The following is a 25,315-nucleotide window of genomic DNA, read 5'->3' on the forward strand; positions in this document are numbered from 1 at the left end:
TGTTTGTAATCCCATAACTGTACAATACACTGCCATGTCATCAGCAACCAATAACATAAATAACACAGATGGTGATTATCAAGACCAGTGGTCATTTCAAGCTCTGTCATAATGGATACATGAAAACAAAATGCTATACCAAGAAGAACTTCTTGGAATAATAAAGAATGAAATGTATTTTACACTTCTTCTTGTTCATTCATTCTTATATTTGAGTGAAATAACAACAGCAACAAAACAGGAAGGTGGGGAAATGACCAGCCAGATATATATTTGGGTTAGAGTTATATTTATTTACAATAACAATCATAAATGAAAACAAAGTAACAATGTTTTATTTTCATTTTGTTTGTAAACATCAAGTTGGACAAACAGTGTGCACTTTTCAATGGAAGATGTCATTCTACAATATGCGAAAATAAATTTTGTTTTTCTAAATATTCACTTAGGTTGCAATCTCTACTAGTAGGATCAGATCTGAGCTTCTACTGGTAGAGATTGCGATTGTATAGGTTATTCTATATAATCAGAGTCTCTACTGGTAGAGACTCTGATTGCAATCTCTACTGGTAGGATCGGAGATTCTACCAGTAGAGACTCCAAACGCAATCTCTACTGGAAGAGACTCCGATCGCAATCTCTACTGGTAGAATCTCCGATCCTACCAGATCGCAATCTCTACCCTGACATATTACAAGATTTTTAAAAGCACTTTACGTGCAAGCGTTAAAATACACGAGGGCATTTGATAATCATTATATATACACGTTCATATATATTAACGTACTAGATAGCGTATTATTATTTACCAATTTACACTTGTGACAATAGGGGATTGTGATATAACCTGCGCCTATGCATAGATTTAATTAGTGCGGCTACGGGTTGGATAAGTTGCCGCACTGCATGAGAAATATGGTCTGTTCTACAGGAGTCAATAAACAAAACATTGGATTAAGAGACGAAGCACGGTCCCAAACATAAGCTGTTAAGTCTACATAAAGGTTACATGATGTTAGAAAATGGACCTCGCTTTTAATGCTATTAGCGTTACAGTGTTTACAAATACGGTCAGTTAATGGGGTTTTTGGTTTCGAGAAGCGGCCGAGTTCAATTTCAAGAGGAAGGGTGCCACACATATAATTCTAAAGGGTGGTGGGGTAGCGTAGTGATTAAAGCGTTCGCTCGTCACGCCGAAAACCCGTGTCCCCAGCCGTGATTTTGCTGGAATATTTCTAAAATCGGCGTAAAACCATACTCACTCACTCACTACGGTTCCAAATAAAACACGGATGACCTACGTTGTGAAAATGTCCAGTATAGCAATGCCCATTCACGCAACATAATATAGCTCTGCTGATATCTACATGCAAATCAAAACAGAGCGAGGCACTGCGACATCTTCCTTCCAAATAGCCTTTGATTTGAAATACCTAACTATTGTGCCAGTGCACTGTAGCTCACCTGCGTATGTTTTGGTTTGTTTGTTTGTTATTTAACGCCGTACTCAGCAATATTGTTATAAGGTTAAAAAAGGCATCTGTTATACAAGAAACGTACCACAAATTCGTTAGTGAGGATTACGGTGATTGCATCAGAAAAGCAATGCTATTACGGCTTGGTAATAAATTAAGGAATCAAACAACAGGATAAATCTTATTGACAGAACAGGAAAGTCCTTTTAGGTATTAATGAACAATGAATCACAGATGAGAGTTTTCAGTAATTTTCCGATCACGAGGCAAGACATGAGACCATGGAATGATGTAATTTTTAACAAATCAGAGGGATTGTATAGGGTCATGTGACAAGGGTGGAGCAGGCTCGAACACCTTAAAAAGATACCGTCAGCACTAGAAAGTGGTGCGGGTTACAAAGTCAGCAGAACGTTCGCATCGCGATCGATATCCATATCTGGTGAAGAGCTTGCCCCATCCTGTTCAGATCACGCACCTTGTAATGAAGAGAGGGATCGAGTAAATCTATGTGAGTATAAAACCTGGTGTTGAGTTATTCATTGTATGCCAGAGTGCCAGCACATGAATGAAATGTGTTTATTGAGGAGTTACAGTCGTCTGACCTCTCACTCCTAGACTTAACATCCCCATGGACCAAGCGAGTGTGTAACTTGAGCTTACATCACCCCTGACAATGCGGAACGGCCATCTTAATAGGTAACTGGTTATAGGGTTTACTAACACCCAAATCCCAGTTACGACAATATTCCAGCTATATGACGGCGGTCTGTGCTGGTTGACACATGTCATCGTATCCCAATTGCGTAGATCGATACTCATGATATTGATCACTGGATTGTCTGGTCCAGACTCCATTATTTATAGATCGCCGGCATTTATCTGAAATATTGCTGAGTGCGGCGTTAAACAAACACAAAGCCGGTGAAATAGGACCGCCGCCATATAGCTGGAATATTGTTGAGTGCGGCGTAAAACTCAACTCACTCACTCACTAAAATAGAATTTTGAACATTAAAATGAAACGTCGAAACCGACTGTAAATACGGGTTCAGATATTGCTGTTATGGCTTCATTGGTCAGTTGACTTAAGTAAGGTTAGCGGGTTAATTATCTATGTTTGTTGGAGGGTATACCAGATGAAGAACACTTTGTGAATCGTCTCACCCAGCCTGACTGCTGTTATCTCCAACTGAAAAGGTTGCCGTTATCTCCATCTGAAAGGTTCTATAAGGGCCTACTAAGAGATAACATGGTAGTTTGGAGATAACCTTATCAGCATGGTATTACTCAAGTATGTCTGAGTGGGTGGATGGCTGTAACGGCTGTGTCTGTGCGTGTGTGCGAGTGCTACTATGCAAAATGACAGTCGAGGGATTTTCTTGTAATTTGTAAATCGGCAAGCACACATGTAATTGTTTGGTTGTCAGTTAAAAGGTTTGTCTGTTATTACAATGAAACGTCACTGTCAAATCCAAACAATGCTATCATAACTATGACACTCCTCCACCTCATTATGTACCGCCTCAATGATGGAGTAGATGGAGCGTCTGCCCTGACCCGGGTCGAATGAAAGGTTGGGTACAATGTTCGAGACCATTGCCGCGCTACGCCAAATACAGGAAAAGATGGTACTTTTGTTACCCTGCCTGGAGCTCAGCTTTATGTAGGGACTAAATGAATGATTGTGGAGCGTTAGCTGTGAGTGCAAAGTCGAGTATTCATGCTACACCAAACTGTGGCATGGTACCCTGCCTGGTTGTCTAGCCAGTTCTAAACAAAATTGTCCGTTAGCTGTTAGTGAAGTCCAGTCTTGTAAACAAGCATGGTATCTCAGTTGTCTATGCGTTTCATGCACGTCATGCCTACATAAATATGGTAATGCTGAACGGGTCGATAACCCTCCTTTCCCCTTATCTCATCATGTCAAGTAAGAATGGATGAAGGAAAAATAAATAAATATTTACCTAAGTGTTATTATGTATTAACAATTCTTTTCATGCTTTAATGCGTGTAACGTATTCTACGTGCACGACTGTGGGGCGGATACAGCTTTTTGAGAAAGGTGGGGGTTGGGGTGCGGGGGTGCACACTATTGAGAAAAGGAGGGGTGCACACTTTATTTATTTTCACCCGAGTTTCAATGGTCATTTAACAAACGTTCAGAACAAATGGGGGTGCACCCCTGCACCCCCTCCTCTGGATCCGCCTATGTACTCTATTTTATTTGCAGGTGTGTGATTCTGACTCGAGTGTGTTATATTTTCACGTGCAGGTGTTACATTGTCTGCGCCACATTCCACCTGAGTGAGTGAGTGAGTTTTAGTTTTACGCCGCACTCAGCAATATTCCAGTTATATGGCAGCGGTCTGTAAATAATTGAGTCTGGACCAGACAATCCAGTGATCAACAGCATGAGCATTGATCTGCGCAATGGAAACCGATGACATATGTCAACCAAGTCAGCGAGCCTGACCACCCGATCCTGTTAGCCTTTTGTGGCAAGCATGGGTTGCTAAAGACCCATTCTACCCGGATCTTCACCTGAAGGAGTGTAACTTTTTGTGTGCACTGTATTTCACCTGCAGGTGTGTGACATTGTGTGTCCTTATGTGTAGGTGTGGTAGGTACATAGGTTGTCAGATGGATTACAGGATGAACCAGCAGTATGTCCGTGGTTGGCTTTCCTTCATGGACCAGTGGACACCCATGGCCCAGTGGCTGTGCTAAGTTTGTCAAGTAGTAACATCTGTTGTCCAGTGGGTGAACATGGGTGGAAAAGCAGGTGGACATGGTTTGTTTGTTGGGGATACCTTCGTAGTCCAGAGGGTGGACATGGTCCTAACTGACTGACTGACTGACTGAGTTTGGTTTTACGCTGCTTTCAGCAATATTCCAGCAACATCGCACCAGAAATGAGCTTCACACATTGTATCTATGTGGTGTTTCGAACCTGGGTCTTCGGTGTGACGAGCCAACACCTTAACCACTAGGCTACCCCACCACCCCACATGGTTGTAACAGTGAGTGCACAAGGGTGGACTTGGTTTTAACAGTGAGTGCACAAGGGTGGACTTGGTTCTAACAGTGAGTGCACAAAGGTGGACTTGGTTCTAACAGTGAGTGCACAAGGGTGGACTTGGTTCTAACGGTGGATGTACATGTGTGTACAGGGTTGGTTGGACCAAAAGGTATATAAACATGGTTTGATCTTGTCTCTGGGTAGAGCTGTATGTCTTAATAGTGCCAGGATCTGATTTTCAAAGATTTCAAGCCAAGATTGTTTCATCTGCATCAAACTGTCATGGAGTCTAACGAATGTTTGATTTGGTTTCCTTCTTCCTATATTAACCTCATATAATAAAACATATCAAATATTGTTCCAACTGTTTTACAACGGGGAACAGGCACAAACACACCAGTCCATTTGGAGGTAAGGATTGCCACTCTCTATCTTCAATTCCGGAGTTTGTGAGTTGTGTTTCATACTTGTAATAGCTTTCAGTGATGTCACAGATTGATAGCAAAATGTAGGAGAAAAGTGCCAAAGTAACCTAGGTTGTAGATATTTTAAACTTTTGATGAAATTGAACCCCAGACCAATGACCTCACTGTTTTTAAATGTACTAAAAAATAATCAGCAAAAATAATTAACTCAAAACATCACATAAAAGAAGTAGTGAGAGAATGAGTATTGTTTATATATATTCTATCAATATCACAGAATGAAAATCCACCAAATGGGTTTGACACTTTGTTGCCATATGGGGAATAAAACTCACTCCCTTCATGACTGCTTTAACATGACAAGCCTATTCCACTGCCCCTAAAAGACAGTGGACCAGTTTGGTCTAAATGATTTACTTCCACAGCATAGCTTTTAGGGCTGCGCAATATAACCGGTTTACCGGTATTTACCGGTTCAGACATTAAAACGATACGTATTGCGATACGCTGATCGAAAACCGGTATTTTGACATGCATTCGGAAAACTTCGTAACATTCGGAAATCTTCGGATATTTCCGTTTTTTTAATTGTTCTTTTCCCTATTTCATTAGTGCCAAATGTTACTTACATTTTTATTTTTTCATGATTAAAAGTTTTTATTAAAGGTTAATTAATCATAGTGATTTTGTTGTGTTTTTGCTTTATAATCAAGCATTAACTCGATTATAAATAGTTTTTGTTAAAAAAATAATTCTTGCAATATATTGCAATACATATCGCAATATATGCTTCCGCATCGCAATATATCGCAATATGAAAATTCTCTGCAATACCCACCCCTAATAGCTTTTATCACACATTGCCTTTCCCGTATTTCGACAGACATTATCTCCTGGATTTCTGAGTGTACAAGATTAAAAATAACAAAATACCAGCATAACATTTTAACTCAATTTATCTACTATTACATAACCATGGCAACAGCACATGATAATACTATGTGGAAAGATTCAAATACTCCAATATGTCCTGACAACATCTTGTACACAGCACCCTTCACACTTCAGAATCTCAGAGTAAATAATAACAACAATTGGTCAGTCTTAAAATAACTGTCTCACAAAATGAGCACATATATCAACTTTTAAAATCTAACAAAAGGCGTAGATGTTGTATAAGGTTGGTCAGGCCATCGAGGTAGTTGCGGTCCTCCACTGGAGTGGGAAACACGTGGGCAAAGTCAATCATTCTAACGTCAATCGTTGGTAACTTTTTCAAACAAGCAGCTGATTGGCAGTTTGGTTCGGAAGAACCCTGGTGTTTGGATGTTGTGGACACTTTGTCATCGCTGGTTGTTGACTGTGAGGGTGAACTGGTTTTACTTGATGCAGGGTGTTTGTGTTTGTCACAGATTAACGCTTCGTACACTATCAACAAGGAGCTTCCGTAGAAGGAGTACTGTCTTTGTGAGGTAAACCAGTATTGCAAGTCAACCAGCTTGGATAACAATATCTCTATCACATCCTTTCGAATAGACTTGGGATAGCCAAAGAATTTTCCTATACCTGAAACAGAAAATACAAACCATACTTCATAGAGAGAGATGGAGTGTATTTGGGTGTCAGAAGAGGATAAAATTTTTGTTTTAGGTCGTTTCCACTCCAAGGTCATAAGAGTGATTGAGTGAGTTTAGTTTTACGCAGCACTCAGCAATATTCCAGCTATATGGCGGCGGTCTGTAAATAATCGAGTCTGGACCAGACAATCCAGTGATCAACAGCATGAGCATCGATCTGCACAATTGGGAACCGATGACATGTGTCAACCAAGTCAGCGAGCCTGATCCCGTTAGTCGCCTCCTACAACAAGTATGGGTTACTGAAGATCAATTCTTCACGGGTCATAAGAAACGAATCTTCACGGGTCATAAGAACAAGTGAAAGTGTGTAACCTGAGATAGGATAAGTTTTAAAGTTCTCTATTTTCTTGCCCTGGGAACTGAAGCCTGGGGCATATTTCACACTCCACTTTCAAGCCCTCTGTCTGATGTCATATCACTGTTCATTTTCTGAAGTTGGACAATTACTGTGGGGAATGAGTGTATCAAATGAATGGGATATCAACATTTCTAATAATGAATCTGACTTCACCAGGAACAGTATTAACGAGACTTCAGTGTATATATGTCAAAGCTTTATTGGCACATGTTGGCCTCTAGGCAGGTGTAGGTAAGCCCTGCATACAGATGTTACTGGAAAGGGGATATATGAATGGCCTGTTATTATTATCATCTTACTATTTTCTTGTCTAGGAGACTCTTAGGATTACTTATCGGTGTCCGATGCTTGAAAATAGATGCTTGGGCTAGTGACCCATTGCACTAGATTTGAAGTATTTAGTCTGAGTGCTAGTCATTGTACATGCTCTGAAGCCTTAGCCTGTTACTAGTCTAAACACATTTGATTCTGTGGTTATGTAATTTCTATACCACATGCATGACCAAATAGTGGATCAGGGCTCCAGATGAGGGCCGTATCGACGTATGTACGGATAAAAATATGCACGATACGGTAGGAAATAATTTTGAAAACGTAGCAGATACGTACTACAGCAATGGTGTACGAATCATTTACAGATGTATTTATATGAAAAAGTATTGTTTTATTGTTTATTGACCTGTTTACACAAGAGTAGCAATGTTGTGGTGCATATACCAAACAAAACACAAGAATACCGATTACTAATTTCCATTCAGTACTCTTAAGTTTTTCCAGTACTCCTATATTGAAAAAATAAGGAGTACTTACTCCTGTTGAAAAATTATCTGGAGCCCTGGTGGATGTTTTTACAAGACAACTGTAAGATATCTCCTGACCAAAAATTACTCCAAACATAAACTGCCTTCCACTCACCTTCACTTATCATGTTATCTGTGGTCAGTTTGTGTCCAGCTACTTTGTCCACTCTCTCATACTGACCAGTGTCAGGCTGATAAATCTGGAATAAATGAGTGAGTGTGTTTAGTTTTACACCATTTTTAGCAATATTCCAGCAATATCATGGCAGGGGACACCAGAAATGGGCTTCACACATTGTACCCACGTGGGGAATCGAACCCGGGTCTTTGAGTTAGAGCAAACGCTTTAACCACTAGGCTACCTCACCGACCCTGGAATAAATCAAGCAATCATGAACATTGTTGATATTATGTACAAAATAATATTATATACAAAACCGACAGTATCATAGATTGACCAGAAACCAGTGATGAATAGTATGAGCATCGATTTACTAACAGTGACTGAGGCTGGTTTGCCACCATTTTGAATTTCAAAAGTGTGTCAGCTTAACGAGTAAAGAGGCCCTAAGTGGTGACCTAAACAACATTTGTGTCGTTCGTCAGGCTTATCATCTGACCAATATATTTCTACTGACCAACATTCCTGAGATCTGGAAGCCAAGTACGGCAGCACTAGGACACTTGGACTTCTCGTACGCTGCCTTCTCCGGTGTGGCGTGGGGGTCGGACGTCACCTTCCCCATCTTTACATCAGCTATACATGGCTGTTTGTAGTGTTCTACAATATTCTCCAGCTTCAGAAACCCTACTGAAACAACAAAATTTAGGTCACTACATCAGCTGCTATATGGTTGGAACAATGCTGACGTGATGTTAAATCTAAACTCACTCACTAGCTCTACACAAGACTGGTAGTTACCTCCATCAAATTCCATTGTGCCATGGTAGGCTGGCATGAACCTTCGGAGAGCTATGGTGACCTCGTCGGTATTCGTGGGGGAGAAGACTTGTTGGTAGAACTGCAGCTCCCTTGTTCCCCGAGGGGGATCCTGCAGCGCCTTCAGAATCATCCCCCTCCCCAGGTGCAGCATCCCTACACAACAAAGAGGTGAAGTTAGTGAGGTACAGCATCCCTACACAACAAAGAGGTGAAGTTAGTGAGGTACAGCATCCCTACACAACAAAGAGGTGAAGTTAGTAAGGTTCCTACACAACACTGGGAGACGTCATTGAGGTACAGTGTCCCTACACAACAAAGAGGTGAAGTTAGTAAGGTTCCTATACAACACTGGGAGACGTCATTGAGGTACAGTGTCCCTACACAACAAAGAGGTGAAGTTAGTAAGGTTCCTACACAACACTGGGAGACGTCATTGAGGTACAGCGTCCCTACACAACAAAGAGGTGAAGTTAGTGAAGTACAACATCCCTACACAACACTGGGAGACGTCATTGAGGTACAGCATCCCTACACAACAAAGAGGTGAAGTGAGTGAGGTTCCTATACAACACTGGGAGACGTCATTGAGGTACAGTGTCCCTACACAACAAAGAGGTGAAGTGAGTGAGGTTCCTACACAACACTGAGAGACGTCATTGAGGTACAGCGTCCCTACACAACAAAGAGGTGAAGTTAGTGAGGTTCCTACACAACACTGGGAGACGTCATTGAGGTACAGCATCCCTACACAACACTGGGAGATGTCATTGAGGTACAGCGTCCCTACACAACAAAGAGGTGAAGTTAGTGAGGTTCCTATACAACACTGGGAGACGTCATTGAGGTACAGCATCCCTACACAACAAAGAGGTGAAGTGAGTGAGGTTCCTACAAAACACTGAAAGACGTTATTGAGGTACAGCATCCCTACACAACAAACAGGTGAAGTTAGTGAGGTTCCTACACAACACTGGAAGACGTTATTGAGGTACAGCGTCCCTACACAACAAAGAGGTGAAGTGAGTGAGGTTCCTACACAACACTGGAAGACGTTATTGAGGTACAGCATCCCTACACAACACTGGGAGACGTCATTGAGGTACAGTGTCCCTACACAACAAAGAGGTGAAGTGAGTGAGGTTCCTACACAACACTGGGAGACGTCATTGAGGTACAGCATCCCTACACAACACTGGGAGACATTATTGAGGTACAGCATCCCTACACAACAAAGAGGTGAAGTTAGTGAGGTTCCTACACAACACTGGGAGACGTCATTGAGGTACAGCATCCCTACACAACACTGGGAGACGTCATTGAGGTACAGCATCCCTACACAACACTGGGAGACGTCATTGAGGTACAGTGTCCCTACACAACAAAGAGGTGAAGTTAGTGAGGTTCCTATACAACACTGGGAGACGTCATTGAGGTACAGTGTCCCTACACAACACTGGGAGACGTCATTGAGGCACAGTGTCCCTACACAACAAAGAGGTGAAGTTAGTGAGGTTCCTACACAACACTGGGAGACGTCATTGAGGTACAGTGTCCCTACACAACAAAGAGGTGAAGTTAGTGAGGTTCCTATACAACACTGGGAGACGTCATTGAGGTACAGTGTCCCTACACAACAAAGAGGTGAAGTTAGTGAGGTTCCTACACAACACTGGAAGACGTCATTGAGGTACAGTGTCCCTACACAACAAAGAGGTGAAGTTAGTGAAATTATGAACGGTCCCTTATATAACTGAGAGCCATAACGTATGCAGTGTTTCTGCTGGCATATTTTACAGCTGGACATTGTGATTGGCTAGCATTTCAATTACCGGTCATTTGCAAATTTTTACCGGTCAAGTGATCATGCTTTTCATTATGCACAAGACCTTGCACCCTAACAACCAATCAGAAATGTAAAGGGTATCGCGATGCGTAAATGCCACTATTTTTAGCCAGGGGTTTTCCAAAAATGCTATTTCTTTAGTTGACAACTTCTCGATGTCATTGTGACAAAGTAATCTTTCTTGAGGAGAAATAAAATTGACATAGGTGATTAGAAAATTGTTTATAAAATTTGCTGGATACGATGACCATCAGCCTAACTTTGTACCGGTCAAAGTGCGGTATATACCGGATAACGGAAACACTGGTATGGAGTCATTATCAGATAATCCAGTGACTGACATTATGAATGATGATCTACACAACTGGGAGACGTGGATATACACATAAACATTAGTTGCCTCTTACAACGAGAATAGGTTGCTGAAGACCAATCTAACCCAATCATCACAGGTCAGGTGAGGTGAAATTGGGTTTTACGTCGTGCTTGAGAATATTTCGCTCATATGACAATGTGCATGCGTGTGTATGTGTAAGTGAGGCTGCTTGTACTAGCCCAGACTGAAGCTGGTTTTATAGTGCTAGCCCACTGAGATACCATGCCGCAGTGAAGCATGAATACCCCACTCAGACACATTATACTGACTCCGAGCCGACCAGTCCTTGTTGTACTCATTAATGCCGAGCGCCAGGCAGGGACCAACAAGTACCATATTTTAAAGTCTTTTGGTATGACGCGGTCGGGGGTCGAACCCGCGACCTTCCGCTCTCCGGGTGGACGCTCTAACCACTACACCACGGAGGCGGTCCCAATCATCACACACCTCATATGACCTGTATAACTACGACATAACCTTGCTTTTTAACATTAAACCAGATAAATTAACAGCAGGACACATTTCATTTGAGTGTATATCAGATGTTCAAGTGTGATCACTTAGTTTATGACCAAGCACCGATATTTATGAGTATTTGTAAATAGCACGTACAGTGTCATAACAGGTGTAAATAGTGTTGTGGGACAGGCACAGTGGGGTCTAGTCAGTTCACTTGTGAAAAAAACTAGAGGGTAGCCCAGAGGTTAGGGAATGTTTTTGGCACGCCATAGACCTGAGTTCAATTTCAAACATGGGCACAATGTATTGAAGCCCAGTTCTTGTGTCCCCTACAATGATGTTGCTGGAATATTACTAAAGGCGGACAAAAACTACTCACTAATCTGTCAAAAATTTAGGGTGGGCTGACACAATTTCATTTCTCACTATATTTCACTGAGTTTCAGGGCTGAGAAATCCACATCAACAAGCATGGGTAACCATGGTAACTCTTTTTACACCCATATACTCTTTCTATACCATTTCACAGAATTATACATAGAATATTCATTAACATAGTGTTGATACTTGAAAGTCACAATATAAGAAATTAGTATTCACTAGGTGAATAATTAATATTCACGTCATGAATAATTCGTGGTCACAAGGTGAACACTTAGTATTCACCACAAGCATGCATTGATAGAGGGTAAATTGTATACACTGGAGTATTCTCGTACAAACTAGATGCTTGATTTTTCAGTTTTGGCAGGATTATATTCAAGTACTGTCGGAAATAGAAACAAACCGGTTTTTTGCATTTATATCTACAATTTATGTAGTTGATATATGAAAGTGTGAAATATCTGTTAAACTAAGCTCGGCCTAAGTACAGTCTCAGTGGTAGGGAGATAGGAAACGACGAAAAAGGACTTTACTGAGGAGAGATTAGTGCAGAAATGAGCAATGTGTTCTTTTCTAAGTCCAAAGCGACTTATTTGGAACAGACCATGGCTTTATTCATATTAGTGTGCGATGATATTGTATTACAAAGGACACTTTTTAAACACCCATTTTGTAATTAAACTTAGCTTCATTATACAAGATAGCTGACATAAAAAATAATAACTTCAACACTGAAACTATTAAGGATGTAGCTGCCATGGAGTCTCACTATCACTGAAAAAAGAAACAGGTAGGAGGGGTCGTCTCAAAAGCAAAACCAGGGCGGGTGTCGCAGATGGTGGTTGAGGTCGGGCTGGGGGAATAGAGATATCAGCTAAGATAAAATAATCCTTTAGGCAAATTAAACTGGGGAAGAAAACGGCATGTCATAACAATTTACAAATAATATCCAATCCTGTCGATCTTCTGGTGGTCATGCCACCTATATATTTTGAGACATTTCATACGATGGCTGATATAAGCTTTTCTATGGGTATCATATTCTTTTACATATCACTACATAAATTTTATGAAAGAAAGACACGTAAGATGTTAATCAATAGATGAAACATATTCAACACACATAAAAAAGCATAGAATATCTTTGAGATGACCCCTTGTGCCCGTATGCAGCACATGCATTTCATGCCAGGTGACTCGATGGTCTGTGGCCATACCTGGCTGAGCGACCTAATTGCCATCTATAGTCTGATCTATTGTTTTCAGCAGCCATTCGTATTTTTTCTAAGTTTTGCCCGATATTACCAGTAAACATGCTTTTCTGGATATCCTATTACGCATCCCACCGAACGCCCAGTTAGGCCGATGTATGTTATTTCAACATATGCTATTTGCAATTGTGTAAATTTTAGGGATACAGAGTGACAGCCTAAAAACAGTTTTTTTCTATTTCCAACAGTGCTTTAATACCATGTCTAATCACTGTCAATACTACTCCCTGTACAACATATCAACTTGACCATAAGGTTGCTGTGCTGTTATCACTACATACCACACGTATAATCAAAGCTTGATGAAGTTCTTACAAACTGTTTACTTACAAACTTTCTTGTGGGGTAATAACAACATAACAGCAACCCAATGAATCACCAAAATAGATCAGATGAAAGAATCACTATCAATAGAGATTTCTTGTTTCCCATGACCAGACCAAATCTAAAATTACCACTGATCTTAAAGTCTTTTCAGTTTACCAGATCTGTGAACATGGTTAGCAATGACTTTTATAGCTTTCTTAATTGCACATGCCATTCCAAGTGTGCCATTTACAAAGGTCCAGAGAAGAAAGTGTGGATGACAGGTGGGGGTTTGGGAATTTGTGCCGGGTGTATGCTCACCCCATACTTCAGACACTTTAAATATAAGCTGTTTTGAAGACTGTGTTGAAGACAGAATTATGTTTTCGCCTCTAACAGACACTTTAGCTTCACTTTTGTGAGTGAGTTTAGTTTTACGCCGCACTCAGCAATATTCCAGCTATATGGCGGCGGTCTGTAAATAATTGAGTCTGGACCAGACAATCTAGTGATCAACAGCATGATCATCGACCTGCACAATTGGGAACCGATGACGTGTCAACCAAGCCAGCGAGCCTGACCACGCGATCCCATTAGTCACCTCTTCCGACAAGCATGGGTTACTGAAGGTACATTCTAACCCGGACCTTCACAGGTTAGAGGCAGTGGGGAGCTATCCTAGCCAAGGTTCCCACAGGGGCCACTTGGGTGTATACAGGAGGGGCGCATCATTACCAGGTTTACCTTGCTTTTTGTCTTTCTTGCCATATACATGTCCAGCGACCTGCAATGTGAAGGATGTCACGGTGACCTGGCTCTGGTCCTCATCATTGTCAGGTTTGTAAGCACCATGTTGAACATTGGTCCCGGTCGATAACAGCATAGTTTCTGAAATTACATGAATTACATGACTGTGACGCACAAACATTGGCGCACCGAGTTATTGTGGCTTAACCATAAATGTACATGCACAGTTTATTGTTTATAATAAACTTTGACCTACGTTCCTAAAACATTCAAGATCAGTATGTCCGTTCAAAACACAAACTGAAACAAACCATGGGGATCTAAACGAATTATTTTTGGAAAGTGAGCTACTATTGTTAAATCACTTAGTCTGCATTCCTCGATTATTCTATAACAAGTACTGGAATGTTTAATCAAGCCTTGACCAGAAAAGCAGGGGCTGATATCATGAGCAACATGCCACGTTGCCAAGGTAACACAGTATTATCTATACCACCATTTGAGACTGAAGGCCAGTTACAAACTGGAAACTTTACTTAAATGGTTCCACGGGTGGTGGGGTAGCCTACTGGTCAAAGCATTTGCTCGTCATGCCGAAGGCCCAGGTTCGATTCCCCACATGGGTATAATGTGTGAAGCCCATTTCTTGTGTCCCCTGCCATGATATTGCTGTTATATTGCTAAAAGTGGCGTAAAACTAAACTCACTCACTCACTCACCAAAATAGCTCCTATGGTCTGTTTGCAAACATATATGAAGTAAAGACATGTTTTCATCTTTGTGGGATGCAAGACTCAGATGATGCTTTGCTGAATGGTGTTGACAGAGCCTGCATCATAATCAGCTACTATCTGGGATTAAAACACATGCTCTACAGATCCTGTAAATCATCCCCATAGACCACTGTGCCATAAAATGAACATGTACTGCACCCCAGCTGTACGAAATTGGAGCATACCCAGATCACTTAATTTTTCTGCTTCACTCTCTCCCAATTCACCTAAAAAGGCCAGAGCCCAGATCACCTAATACCTGTAATCACTGAACTGTATCGTCTTGCTGGAGCAGGCTTAGGTTCACAGGGCGTCCTGCATTAATTCTTAAAAAATCTTACTAGTTCATCACAGTTTGTGCGATGTCGAGATCAGCATGGAGCAGGACATATGGAAATATGTAAGGACAGGAGTTATGTTTACCTACGGCATTATTGCAAAGTCAAACATACTTGTGGCAGTATCATTCACACCTCATATAATTGATCTACCATGCTTACCATGGCTGATACAAACACAAGCTCAACAGAAAGAAAGGGGTAGCCTATAGTCCGTCAACTGAACTTTTGGCACCCTGTTTTTCACAATTTACCTTTTAACCAAAAATGCCTTCAAAATGTTTTTGTGCATACACTCTTTATATCTTATGACCTATCTAAGGTTTAAATTTCATAATTTTATGTCAATTATTAAAGCTTCTTCTTAAGAAGCCATCTTATAAAAACAAAAAAAAATAGAAGTAGTTATACAAGGGAGTAAAATGATACGATGGAACAGCAAACAACATGGTATGACACGCGTGCATGTTGTTTACATTGTTATGCCTGCAAGCAAATCTAAAGGGACTGTATAATCATCACAAATCCATCTTAAACAAGTAGATGTATTGAAGTCTTTAAAGACTGGTTGCTCAATCTCTTGTATCTATATCCAAATTTGAGCAACAGCTTGCATATGTCATGCTTTGATACATTGATGTCATGGTCTTCTTTTGAACAATATTTCCTCAGTTTGCTTGAAGATATGGACTCATTGGATCAATGTAATCGACACATGACGTCCCTCACAACCCTTCCATCGAATTCATCAAGCTTTCTTTTTTTTTCATGTTTTAAGACGATCCACGATTTAACTGCCACGTCACTGTCAGGCTCTGAAATGGTGTCATGGGAGATAACTCTTTGCAATGTTCTTTTGCAGGTCTTGGTGGCATTAAATGTCTTTTGGAGAAACACTCAATTGAAAACTTCGCTTTGCCTCGTGCTTGAAAAAGTTGTAAACTCTTTTGATGATTTGTCGGTCATCTTTGTACAACAACGTTTTCACCATAACCTGTGTGTTGACGATCTTTGACATCACTTAAGCGTGCTAATGTCAATACCCGTGCATGTACATATCACGCTGACATACATCTTACAATGTTGTTGGCTTTTCCATCATGTGTGTTAACCCCTCGTAAAACTCTCCAGTTTTACAATTATTATATGACAGGTTTAAAGGCAAAATCTTTAATAATCATTTTAAAATTACTAAAATCGATATCTTGTTAGGTCACGGTATACAATTACCATATGAACAGAGTAGTGTTTTACAATATTCAGGAGTTTTACGTAAATTGTGAAAAACAGGGTGCCAAAAGTTAAGTTGATGGACTATAGTGGTTAAACTTAAAGCATTCACTTGTCATGCCGAAGACCTGGGTTCGATTCCCCATATGGATACAATGTGTGAAGCCCATTCCTGGTGTCCCCCCTATGAACAAACTCTATGGACTATACCATCCCAAACTACCATCCAGAGATTGCATAGCCACATCACCTAGTTATTTCTGGGGAAAAAATGTTTAGAAATTGTATGTCATGCCACAGCAGAGACCATGGATTTACCTGATGTCCTCCGGTTACTACGACAGGCGGTTGTATCATTGTTCTATATAGCAATGAAAGCACCCACCTCAGACCAGGTCGACCACTGCGACCGTGACCTGTCCTGTTTCATCGCTTGTAACAGGGAGACTATAAGGCGTGTTGTAGATTATCCCTGCTTGTAATAAACACTCCCACATGTTTCGAAACATTTTTCATTGATACATCAATAATATATATATATGGTATGTGTATTTTCGCAACATAAATACCCACAAGCATATTAGCCTTATGACTGAACGAGATCATGGTCAAAGGCCATGAGAAGAGTTTAGTGACTTAAAGTAAGACCGTTTATTATCTTGGCCATGACCGTTGTTACGGATGAGGTGTTTATAAACAGATAAACATGACCTTATTCCGCTTCTGACACTTCTGGCACCTGTTACAGAGCTAACCTACCTTGGTCACCTGTGTAACCACGATCTGCGTGCTGCGTTGTTCTTCCCGTCAGCTGATAATTATACTCGTATTTCGTGGAATATTTGCCATAAGCCACATTCCCTAACGCAAAATATTGACAACCTTGCTGCATCCATTACACTTCCGGATAAACCATGTGACTTGATCACATGACCACGCTGAAGAAGTGAACGAAGCGTTACTACAATCTACATATTGCGCAGTTTTTACTTGGGAAGTGGCATTTCAAAGTCGAAATCAATTATTATTGTTGAGTGCGAAAGAATATTTGCTTTATGAAAGGTATAGCATTCATTGTGTCCCTTTCTGATACGTTTGATGGCATTATTCAAGCCCGAATGCAACTTTGAGATCAAAAGTTAAAATACAAACGATGGATACACATGGAAATAACATGGAAGCGTTTAGTGTTTGGTGCATGTGAAGTTTTTGAAACTACATATGTATTCATCACCAAGTAAGGTGTGTATTGTGTTGCTATACTTATACACTTAGTAAATCGGACCATCCCAAAAAATTCCAGGGGATATTCCCATTATATTCTCCGAAAACTGAGGCGGATTCTCTCCATTAACAGTAATACGTGCTGAAACCCCCGTACAAATCCGGTCTTGGCATCCGGTGGAGGTCAACCTCACTGACATAGTTTACGCATATCATCATATTCCTCATGATGTTCACTTAATTACCTCCGGGGCGGTAGGGTAGCCTAGTGGTTAAAGCGTTCGCTCGTCACGCCGAAGGCCCGGGTTCGATTCCCCACATGGGTACAATGTGTGAAGCCCATTTCTGGTGTCCCCCGCCGTGACATTGCTGGAATATTGCTGAAAGCGCGTAAAACCCAACTCTCTCACTCAGTCACTTAATTACCTCGTCACACAGTTGGGACATAGCTGAACTTTCGGTCAGGCAACAAAGAAACACAGGATACGAAATTCTCGCGCAACGCTCACTTTTCAGATGTTATAAAAATGTGCGCCAGAAAAACAACTCGGTATATAGGGGGGTAAACAGCAAACATATATTGCCGATCACACTGCGATGATGTTAAACCACCTCCTACAGTGAGCAGATGACGGCAGTGTACTGCCGGTCTGACACAGCCTGTCACTCATATCAATTCACTGCATGTTATTACATATCATAATATTACAACACGAACTGTTCTCCGGGAGTTTTAATGATATCTTCAGAGAGAATTTCCTCAAAATACCATTAAAACATGTTTGAAAACAATTCGTATTGTGTCATAGTCAGTTCAAATATATATATGATAGTCGGTTGAATTATACATGCCTACATGTATATAACAGGCATAAAAGACGAGCAGTTCATATAAATATATTCTACTGAACAAACGTTTCATGCACACAAACTAGAGTAACGAAGAGCCAGCGCAGCAGACAAAGTCAACCAGACTGACTTACCGACAGGAAAGCAAAACAAACAGATTTTCCAAATTTATTATTCAGATTAACATAAAACAAAAATTACAAAAAATGACTGTCTGGTGACGAGTAACATGTGTGTAAAATAATGTATACAATGATTATAAGAATACTTCCACTTTTCAGCAGAATCTATTTCACGTCAATCATTCAGTCATTGTCATGCGCATTCACAAAACAAGTGAGCGATGTTCTGAAATATGATGTGGTGTTACTAAATTGTGTATATTAGAACAAATGTATATCATGAAACACTCACTGGCACAAATATTGTTTCAAACAGCATTTTTGATTTGGAAATAAGCTGGCATTCACTAAAGTGTTTAATATCATTTATTTTCTTTGTGTTTATCCTTAGGTTTCGGCTTCCAGTCCTTGCTTCTGATGACGAGCGCCCCCACGTTGTCGCCCGTCTCACGGTTATGATACTTGTGAGCGCCGTCGCAGTATGGCCACTGAAACAGATAGACGTGGTGGTTAGTAGACGACGTACATATGGAGGAGTGAAGGGATTGGTTTTAACGCCGCTTTCAACAGTATTTCAGATACATCACGACCTGTGTGTTTGATGCGGGAGTGAGTTCAGTTTTACGCCGCTTTTGGCAATATTGCGGCAATATCACGGCGGGGGACACCAGGAATGGGCTTCACACATTGTACCCATGTGTGGAATCCAACACGGGTGTTGGACATGACAAACCAACGCTTTAACCACTAGGCTACCCCACCACCCTGCTTGATGTGGGAGTAATAACATGAGAAAGTGAAGCCCGTTTAACAGACCTATATGTTTAGCGAATTGTGGAGACTTTCAGGATTGCCCCACACTTCCACATTCTTAGGAGACCCTGTGACTGAATTTGGAAATATAAGAATGAGTACCTTTGCATTCGTTCTCCTATTTCGTAAGGTCATATCACGTTGAAAGGCCCCCACCGATTCGCTAATGCTTGTGACTTACGCAATAATTTCACTAGATAATCCGTAATTCTAGCAGTGTACGGGCAATGTTCTGAGTAGGCCGGCTTAATATCCCACGAAAGTTCAAGGTGGTAGGTCGTATTAGAGTGCAGATGTTTATAACTTTGGAGAGAGATAGCTCCAGTCAGCCGTACTTGAGCTGAGACTTCATCCGTTAATTGTTTCATAACGGTCAGACAAGCAGCTGATGCCATGAACGGCGTCGGATGCTCATCACTAGGCTTCTCTCATCACCATCACCATCACCATCATCACTGTTGTTTCTGCTATGTTATTTTGGATACATTATTGACTAGGGTGAAGTAACACTAACACAAACGGTAGTGCATTCAAGGCCGCGAACTACTGACAATGAGTGTATTAGAAAAAGGAGTACGATGACCCCTGGTTTACTAACCTTCTTTGACCTCCAGCAGCGACAGAAGCTGACCTTGTCCTCCTTCATGAGGTCCTCTCTCATTATGACGTCGGTGATTTTGGGTTCACTCTTCCGTATCATGGGGTTACATACCTGGCTCCGTCCAAATATGAGGGACCTTACACTCTGTCCGATACAGGCGCATAGTATCAGAACAGTGCAGGCGAAAGGCAGCAAAGATAACCAGTCTGCACCTGATAGGGCAAAGACGTTTGAAGTCATATGTTCTGGAGATTTCTCTGAAGTGCATAGCATGGTATTGTGTGCAAAATAGCAATTAATGGGTGAGTGAGTTTAGTTTTACGCCGCCTATAGCAGTATCGCGGCGGGGAACACCAGAAATGGGCTTCAGACATAGTATCCAAGTGTGGAATTGAACCCGGATCTTCGGCGTGACGAGCGAACGCTTTAACCACTAGGCTACCCCGCCGCCCCTCACAATAGCAGTATCTTTCGCTGACGTAAATTGGATTATTACTTGTATTTATATCCTTGAGTCATTTTACACCGAAGCTGTGAGTGGTTGTTCGTACATTTCTTTATTTGTTTTGAAAACCCTTACTGCAAACTTCCAACGATCTCTACTATAATTATAAAGTTTAATTCGAAATAAAGTGAGTGAGTGAGTTACGTTTTCGCCGCTTTTAGCAATATTGTAGCAATATCACGGCGGGGAACACCAGAAATGGGCTTCACACGTTGTACCCATGTGGGGAATCGAACCCGGGGCTTCGGCGTGACGAGCGAACGCTTTAACCACCAGGCTACCCTGCCGCCACTAATCCCAAATATAACTTGTTAGGCTCTGTAAATAATCAAATCTGGACTAGAAGATTGACATCTTGTATATCGGCCAACGCAACAGGAAAACGATGACACGCATGAAACAAGTGAGTGAGTGAGTTAAGTTTTACACTGCACTCAGCAATATTCCAGCCATATGGCGGCGGTCTGTAAATAATCGAGTCTGGACCAGACAATCCAGTGATCAACATGAGCATCGATCTGCGCAACTGGGAACCGCTGACATTTGTCAACCAAGTCAGCGAGCCCAACGACCCGATCCCGTTAGTCGCCTCTTACGACAAGCATGGACATATTCTAACGCGGACCTTCCCGGGTCATGAAACAAGTACTTCCTACTTGAATGATTCAGCAAGTTAAGAATGACTCAGCTGTGATCTGTTCCATTTTTATTCATATGTGTGTGTATGTGTGTGTGTATATATATATATATATAGAGTAAAGAACGAAACATGTTGGAGAAAAAGGCATTCTGTTTTTATTTATCTATGCAATATATATATATATATATATATACACACATATATATACACACACACATATATATATACATACAATTTGTGTGTGCGAGAGAGAGAGGCAGAGAGAGAGACAGATTGTTATTATTGATATTAAATGGCCCTGTCAGGATCGGCGGCGTAGCCAAGTAGTTACAGCGTTCGCTTGTCACGCCTTAGACCCGGGTTCGATTCCCCACATGGGTACAACGTGTGAAGCTAATTTCGAGTGTCCCTCGCCGTGATATTGCTGGAAAATTGCTAAAAGCGGCGTAAAACTAAACTCATTCACTCACTGTCCATCATCAGTAACCCTCCCGCGGCCTATTGCTGCACATCACCACTCATCTGCCCACTCGCCCCCGTGATCATCATAGGCGGATCCAGAATTTTCAAAGGGGGGGGCTCCGCCATTGCAAAACATTAACTTCAATGTGGTCTTTAGTCATTTTCAAAGGGGGTGGGGGGTTCGAAACCCCCACCCCAACCCACTGGATTCGCCACTGTACATAGTGAAATCGGAAAACAGATGTACGTCTCACCTGAGCATTTTCGTCCTTTGACTACACACAAAAATTATTCAAAATTGATATGACACACAGGTGTGCTATCAAATACATTATTCACACACTGACGTTTATTAATAATGTACACATACATGGAGCCCCAAGCTGCATATGTCTAAATGCATATTTCCTAGCGTGCGTGACATGATTATCTAAAAATGAACCGTGCGAGATAACGAGTGAATCGTGTTTGTCATGTGTCGAGTCGACCGCCTCCGTGGTGTAGTGGTTAGAGCGTCCGCCCAGAGAGCGGAAGGTCGCGGGTTCGATCCCCTACCGCGTCAAACCAAAAGACGTTAAACTATGGTACTTGTTGGTCCCTGTCTCGCGCTCGGCATTAATGGGTACAACAAGGACTGGTCGGCTCGGAGTCAGTACAATGTGTCTGAGTGGGGTATTCATGCTTCACTGCGGCATGGTATCTCAGTGGGCTAGCACTATAAAACCAGCTTCAGTCTGGGCTAGAACAAGCAGCCGCACATACACATACACACGCATGCACGTGGTCATATGAGCGAAATATTCTCAAGCACGACGTAAAACCAAATTTCACCTCACCTCACCTCACCTCATGTGTCGAGTCAATTGACTGACTGTAGAAATATAATCTGAGTTAGCCGTTGTAGCGCGACAGACACTTGGCTCTGGGTTATATTCACTGCCGTAATAAATAAACTGACCTGTTAGTTGAACCAAGTCTTCAAAGGACCCTGGTATCGGCAAATTCTCCAAGTACGTCGGGAGAGAGACACGAATCACGTGTGCTATTGCGTCCATCTTGACCCGATCGAGCTGTAAAATTACTGCACTAAACGATAAGCAGCGAGTTCATTACATTGTGCACAGGAAGTGAGTGGAACATACAGCGTACGCCTTTTACGTTGTATGTACATACTTTATAACGGGAGTGAGAAAAGCGGAAACTACAATATACGTTATCGGATCACATGAACCAAACCAGATGAACTCAGAGGTTACAAACTGGCCACTAGGATGACCAGGAAATGCCCTTGAGTTGAAAAAATAGCTATCACAGAGTTGACATGTCCGGTTATTTATTTTACTCAACATTAGGTCTTCTAAAAAGAACTCGTTCTCATCCTAATTATCCAATTAGGTCACCAGAATGAAAGTCGAGCTGGCCCCGTCGCCGAATCATGGTCTGTACCGCTGCATGGGGCGGTGGGGTAGTCTTGTGGTTGAAGCACTCGCTCGTCACGAAGACCGGGTTCGATTCCCCACATGGGTACAATATGTGAAGCCCATTTCTCACTCGTCGTTGCAAGTCGCCGTCGCGACATTTTTCATTGATACATCAATAATATATATGTTATGTGTATTTTCGCAACATAAATACCCACAAGCATATTAGCCTTATGAATGAACGAGATCATGGTCAAAGGCCATGAGAAGAGTTTAGTGACTTAAAGTAAGACCGTTTATTATCTAGGCCATGACCGTTGTTACGGATGAGGTGTTTATACAGAGATAAACATGACCTTATTCCGCTTCTGACACCTGTTACAGAGCTAACCTACCTTGATCACCTGTGTAACCACGATCTGCGTGCTGCGTTGCTCTTCCCGTCAGCTGATAAATATACTCGTATTTCGTGGAATATTTGTCATACGCCACATTCCTTAACGCAAAATATTGACAAACTTGCTGCATCCATTACACTTCCGGATAAACCATGTGACTTGATCACATGACCACACTGACGAAGTGGACGAAGCGTTACTACAATCTACATATTGCCCTGTTTTTACTTGGGAAGTGGCATTTCAAAGTCGAAATCAATTATTATTGTTGAGTGCGAAAGAATATTTGCTTTATGAAAGGTATAGCATTCATTGTATCCATTTCTGATACGTTTGATGGCATTAATCAAGCCCGAATGCAACTTTGAGATACAAACGATGGATACACATGGAAATAACATGGAAGCGTTTAGTGTTTGGTGCACGTGAAGTTTTTGAAACTACATATGTATTCATCACCAAGTTAGGTATATATTGTGTTGCTATACACTTAGTAAATCGGACCATCCAAACAAATTACAGGGGATATTCCCATTATATTCATCGAAAACTGAGGCGGATTCTCCCCATTAACAGTAATACGTGCTGAAACCCCCGTACAAATCCGGTCTTGGCATCCGGTGGTGGTCAACCTCACTGACATAGTTTACGCATATCATCATATTCCTCATGATGTTCACTTAATTACCGCCGGGGCGGTATGGTAGCCTAGTGGTTAAAGCGTTCGCTCGTCACGCCGAAGGCCCGGGTTCGATTCCCCACATGGGCACAATGTGTGAAGCCCATTTCTGGTGTCCCCCGCCGTGACATTGCTGGAATATTGCTGAAAGCGACGTAAAACCCAACTCTCTCACTCACTCACTTGATTACCTCGTCACACAGTTGGAACATAGCTGAACTTTCGGTTAGGCAACAAAGAAACACAGGATACGAATTTCTCGCGCAACGCTCACTTTTCAGATGTTATAAAAATGTGCGCCAGAAAAACAACTCGGTATATAGGGGGTTAAACAACAAACAGCCGCCATATAGCTGGGATATTGCTGAGTGCGAAGTAAAACTAAACTCACTCACTCACTCACTAAACAACAAACATATATTGCCGATCACACTGCGATAATGTTAAACCAACTCCTACAGTGAGCAGATGATGGTAGTGTACTGCCGGTCTGACACAGCCTGTCACTCATATCAATTCATTGCATGTTATTATTTATTATAATATTACAACACGAACTGTTTTCCGAGAGTTTTAATGATATCTTCAGAGAGAATTTCCTCAAAATACCATTAAAACATGTTTGAAAACAATTCGTATTGTGTCATAGTCAGTTCAAATATATATATGATAGTCGGTTGAATTATACATGCCTATATGTATAGAACAGGCATAAAAGACGAGCAGTTCATATAAATATATTCTACTGAACAAACGTTTCATGCACACAAACTAGAGTAACGAAGAGCCAGCGCAGCAGACAAAGTCAACCAGACTGACTTACCGGCAGGAAAAACAAACAAACAGATTTTCATAATTTATTATTCAGCTTAACATAAAACAAATATTACAAAAAATGACTGTCTGGTGACGAGTAACGTGTGTAAAATAATGTATACCATGATTATAAGAATACCTCCACATTTCAGCAGAATCTATTTCACGTCAATCATTCAGCTAACGGTCAACAGTAAGTTGTCATGCGCATTCACAAAACAAGTTAGCGATGATCTGAAATATGATGTGGTGTTACTAAATTGTGTATATTAGAACAAATGTATATCATGAAACACTCATTGGCACAAATATTGTTTCAAACAGCATTTTGATTTGTAAATAAGCTGGCATTCACTAAAGAGTTTCATTTATTTTCTTTGTGTTTATCCTTAGGT

General features: G+C 41.3%; 2 protein-coding genes and 1 long non-coding RNA gene across 7 annotated transcripts; 1 reads left to right on the forward strand and 2 right to left on the reverse strand.

Annotated features, from left to right (window-relative positions):
• Nucleotides 1-5,860: 5,860 nt before the first annotated feature.
• LOC124282260 (inositol polyphosphate multikinase-like) lies at nt 5,861-23,584 on the reverse strand. 4 transcript variants are annotated; one of them, XM_046718211.1, is made up of 6 exons: nt 23,423-23,584; nt 14,038-14,190; nt 8,643-8,816; nt 8,359-8,531; nt 7,836-7,920; nt 5,861-6,488 (listed from the first exon to the last, which is right to left on the reverse strand). In XM_046718211.1, the coding sequence occupies exons 1-6, from the start codon at nt 23,553-23,555 to the stop codon at nt 6,061-6,063; spliced, it is 1,146 nt and encodes a 381-aa protein (XP_046574167.1). In that variant the 5' UTR covers nt 23,556-23,584; the 3' UTR covers nt 5,861-6,060. The 4 variants fall into 4 exon arrangements, with proteins under 4 accessions (XP_046574167.1, XP_046574169.1, XP_046574168.1 ...); XM_046718213.1 differs by lacking the exon at nt 23,423-23,584 and adding an exon at nt 17,150-17,291 and having other exon boundaries at nt 14,047-14,190; XM_046718212.1 differs by lacking the exon at nt 23,423-23,584 and adding an exon at nt 17,150-17,291 and having other exon boundaries at nt 8,359-8,528.
• On the forward strand, nt 9,874-10,383 carry LOC124282264. 2 transcript variants are annotated; one of them, XR_006900112.1, is made up of 3 exons: nt 9,874-9,913; nt 9,985-10,063; nt 10,175-10,383. It is a non-coding gene; the product is annotated as an uncharacterized LOC124282264 (long non-coding RNA). The 2 variants fall into 2 exon arrangements; XR_006900113.1 differs by having other exon boundaries at nt 9,883-9,945; nt 10,024-10,063.
• Nucleotides 18,782-22,932, reverse strand: LOC124282262 (CDGSH iron-sulfur domain-containing protein 2 homolog). Its single transcript, XM_046718217.1, has 3 exons — nt 22,565-22,932; nt 19,997-20,211; nt 18,782-19,073 (listed from the first exon to the last, which is right to left on the reverse strand). Exons 1-3 carry the CDS (start codon nt 22,659-22,661, stop codon nt 18,948-18,950), a joined length of 438 nt encoding a protein of 145 aa, XP_046574173.1. The 5' UTR covers nt 22,662-22,932; the 3' UTR covers nt 18,782-18,947.
• Nucleotides 23,585-25,315: the final 1,731 nt, after the last annotated feature.

The sequence above is a fragment of the Haliotis rubra genome, unplaced genomic scaffold (genome assembly GCF_003918875.1).
Source record: "Haliotis rubra isolate DU_JTF1 unplaced genomic scaffold, ASM391887v1 Scf297, whole genome shotgun sequence".
Classification (NCBI taxonomy): Eukaryota; Metazoa; Mollusca; class Gastropoda; order Lepetellida; family Haliotidae; genus Haliotis; species Haliotis rubra.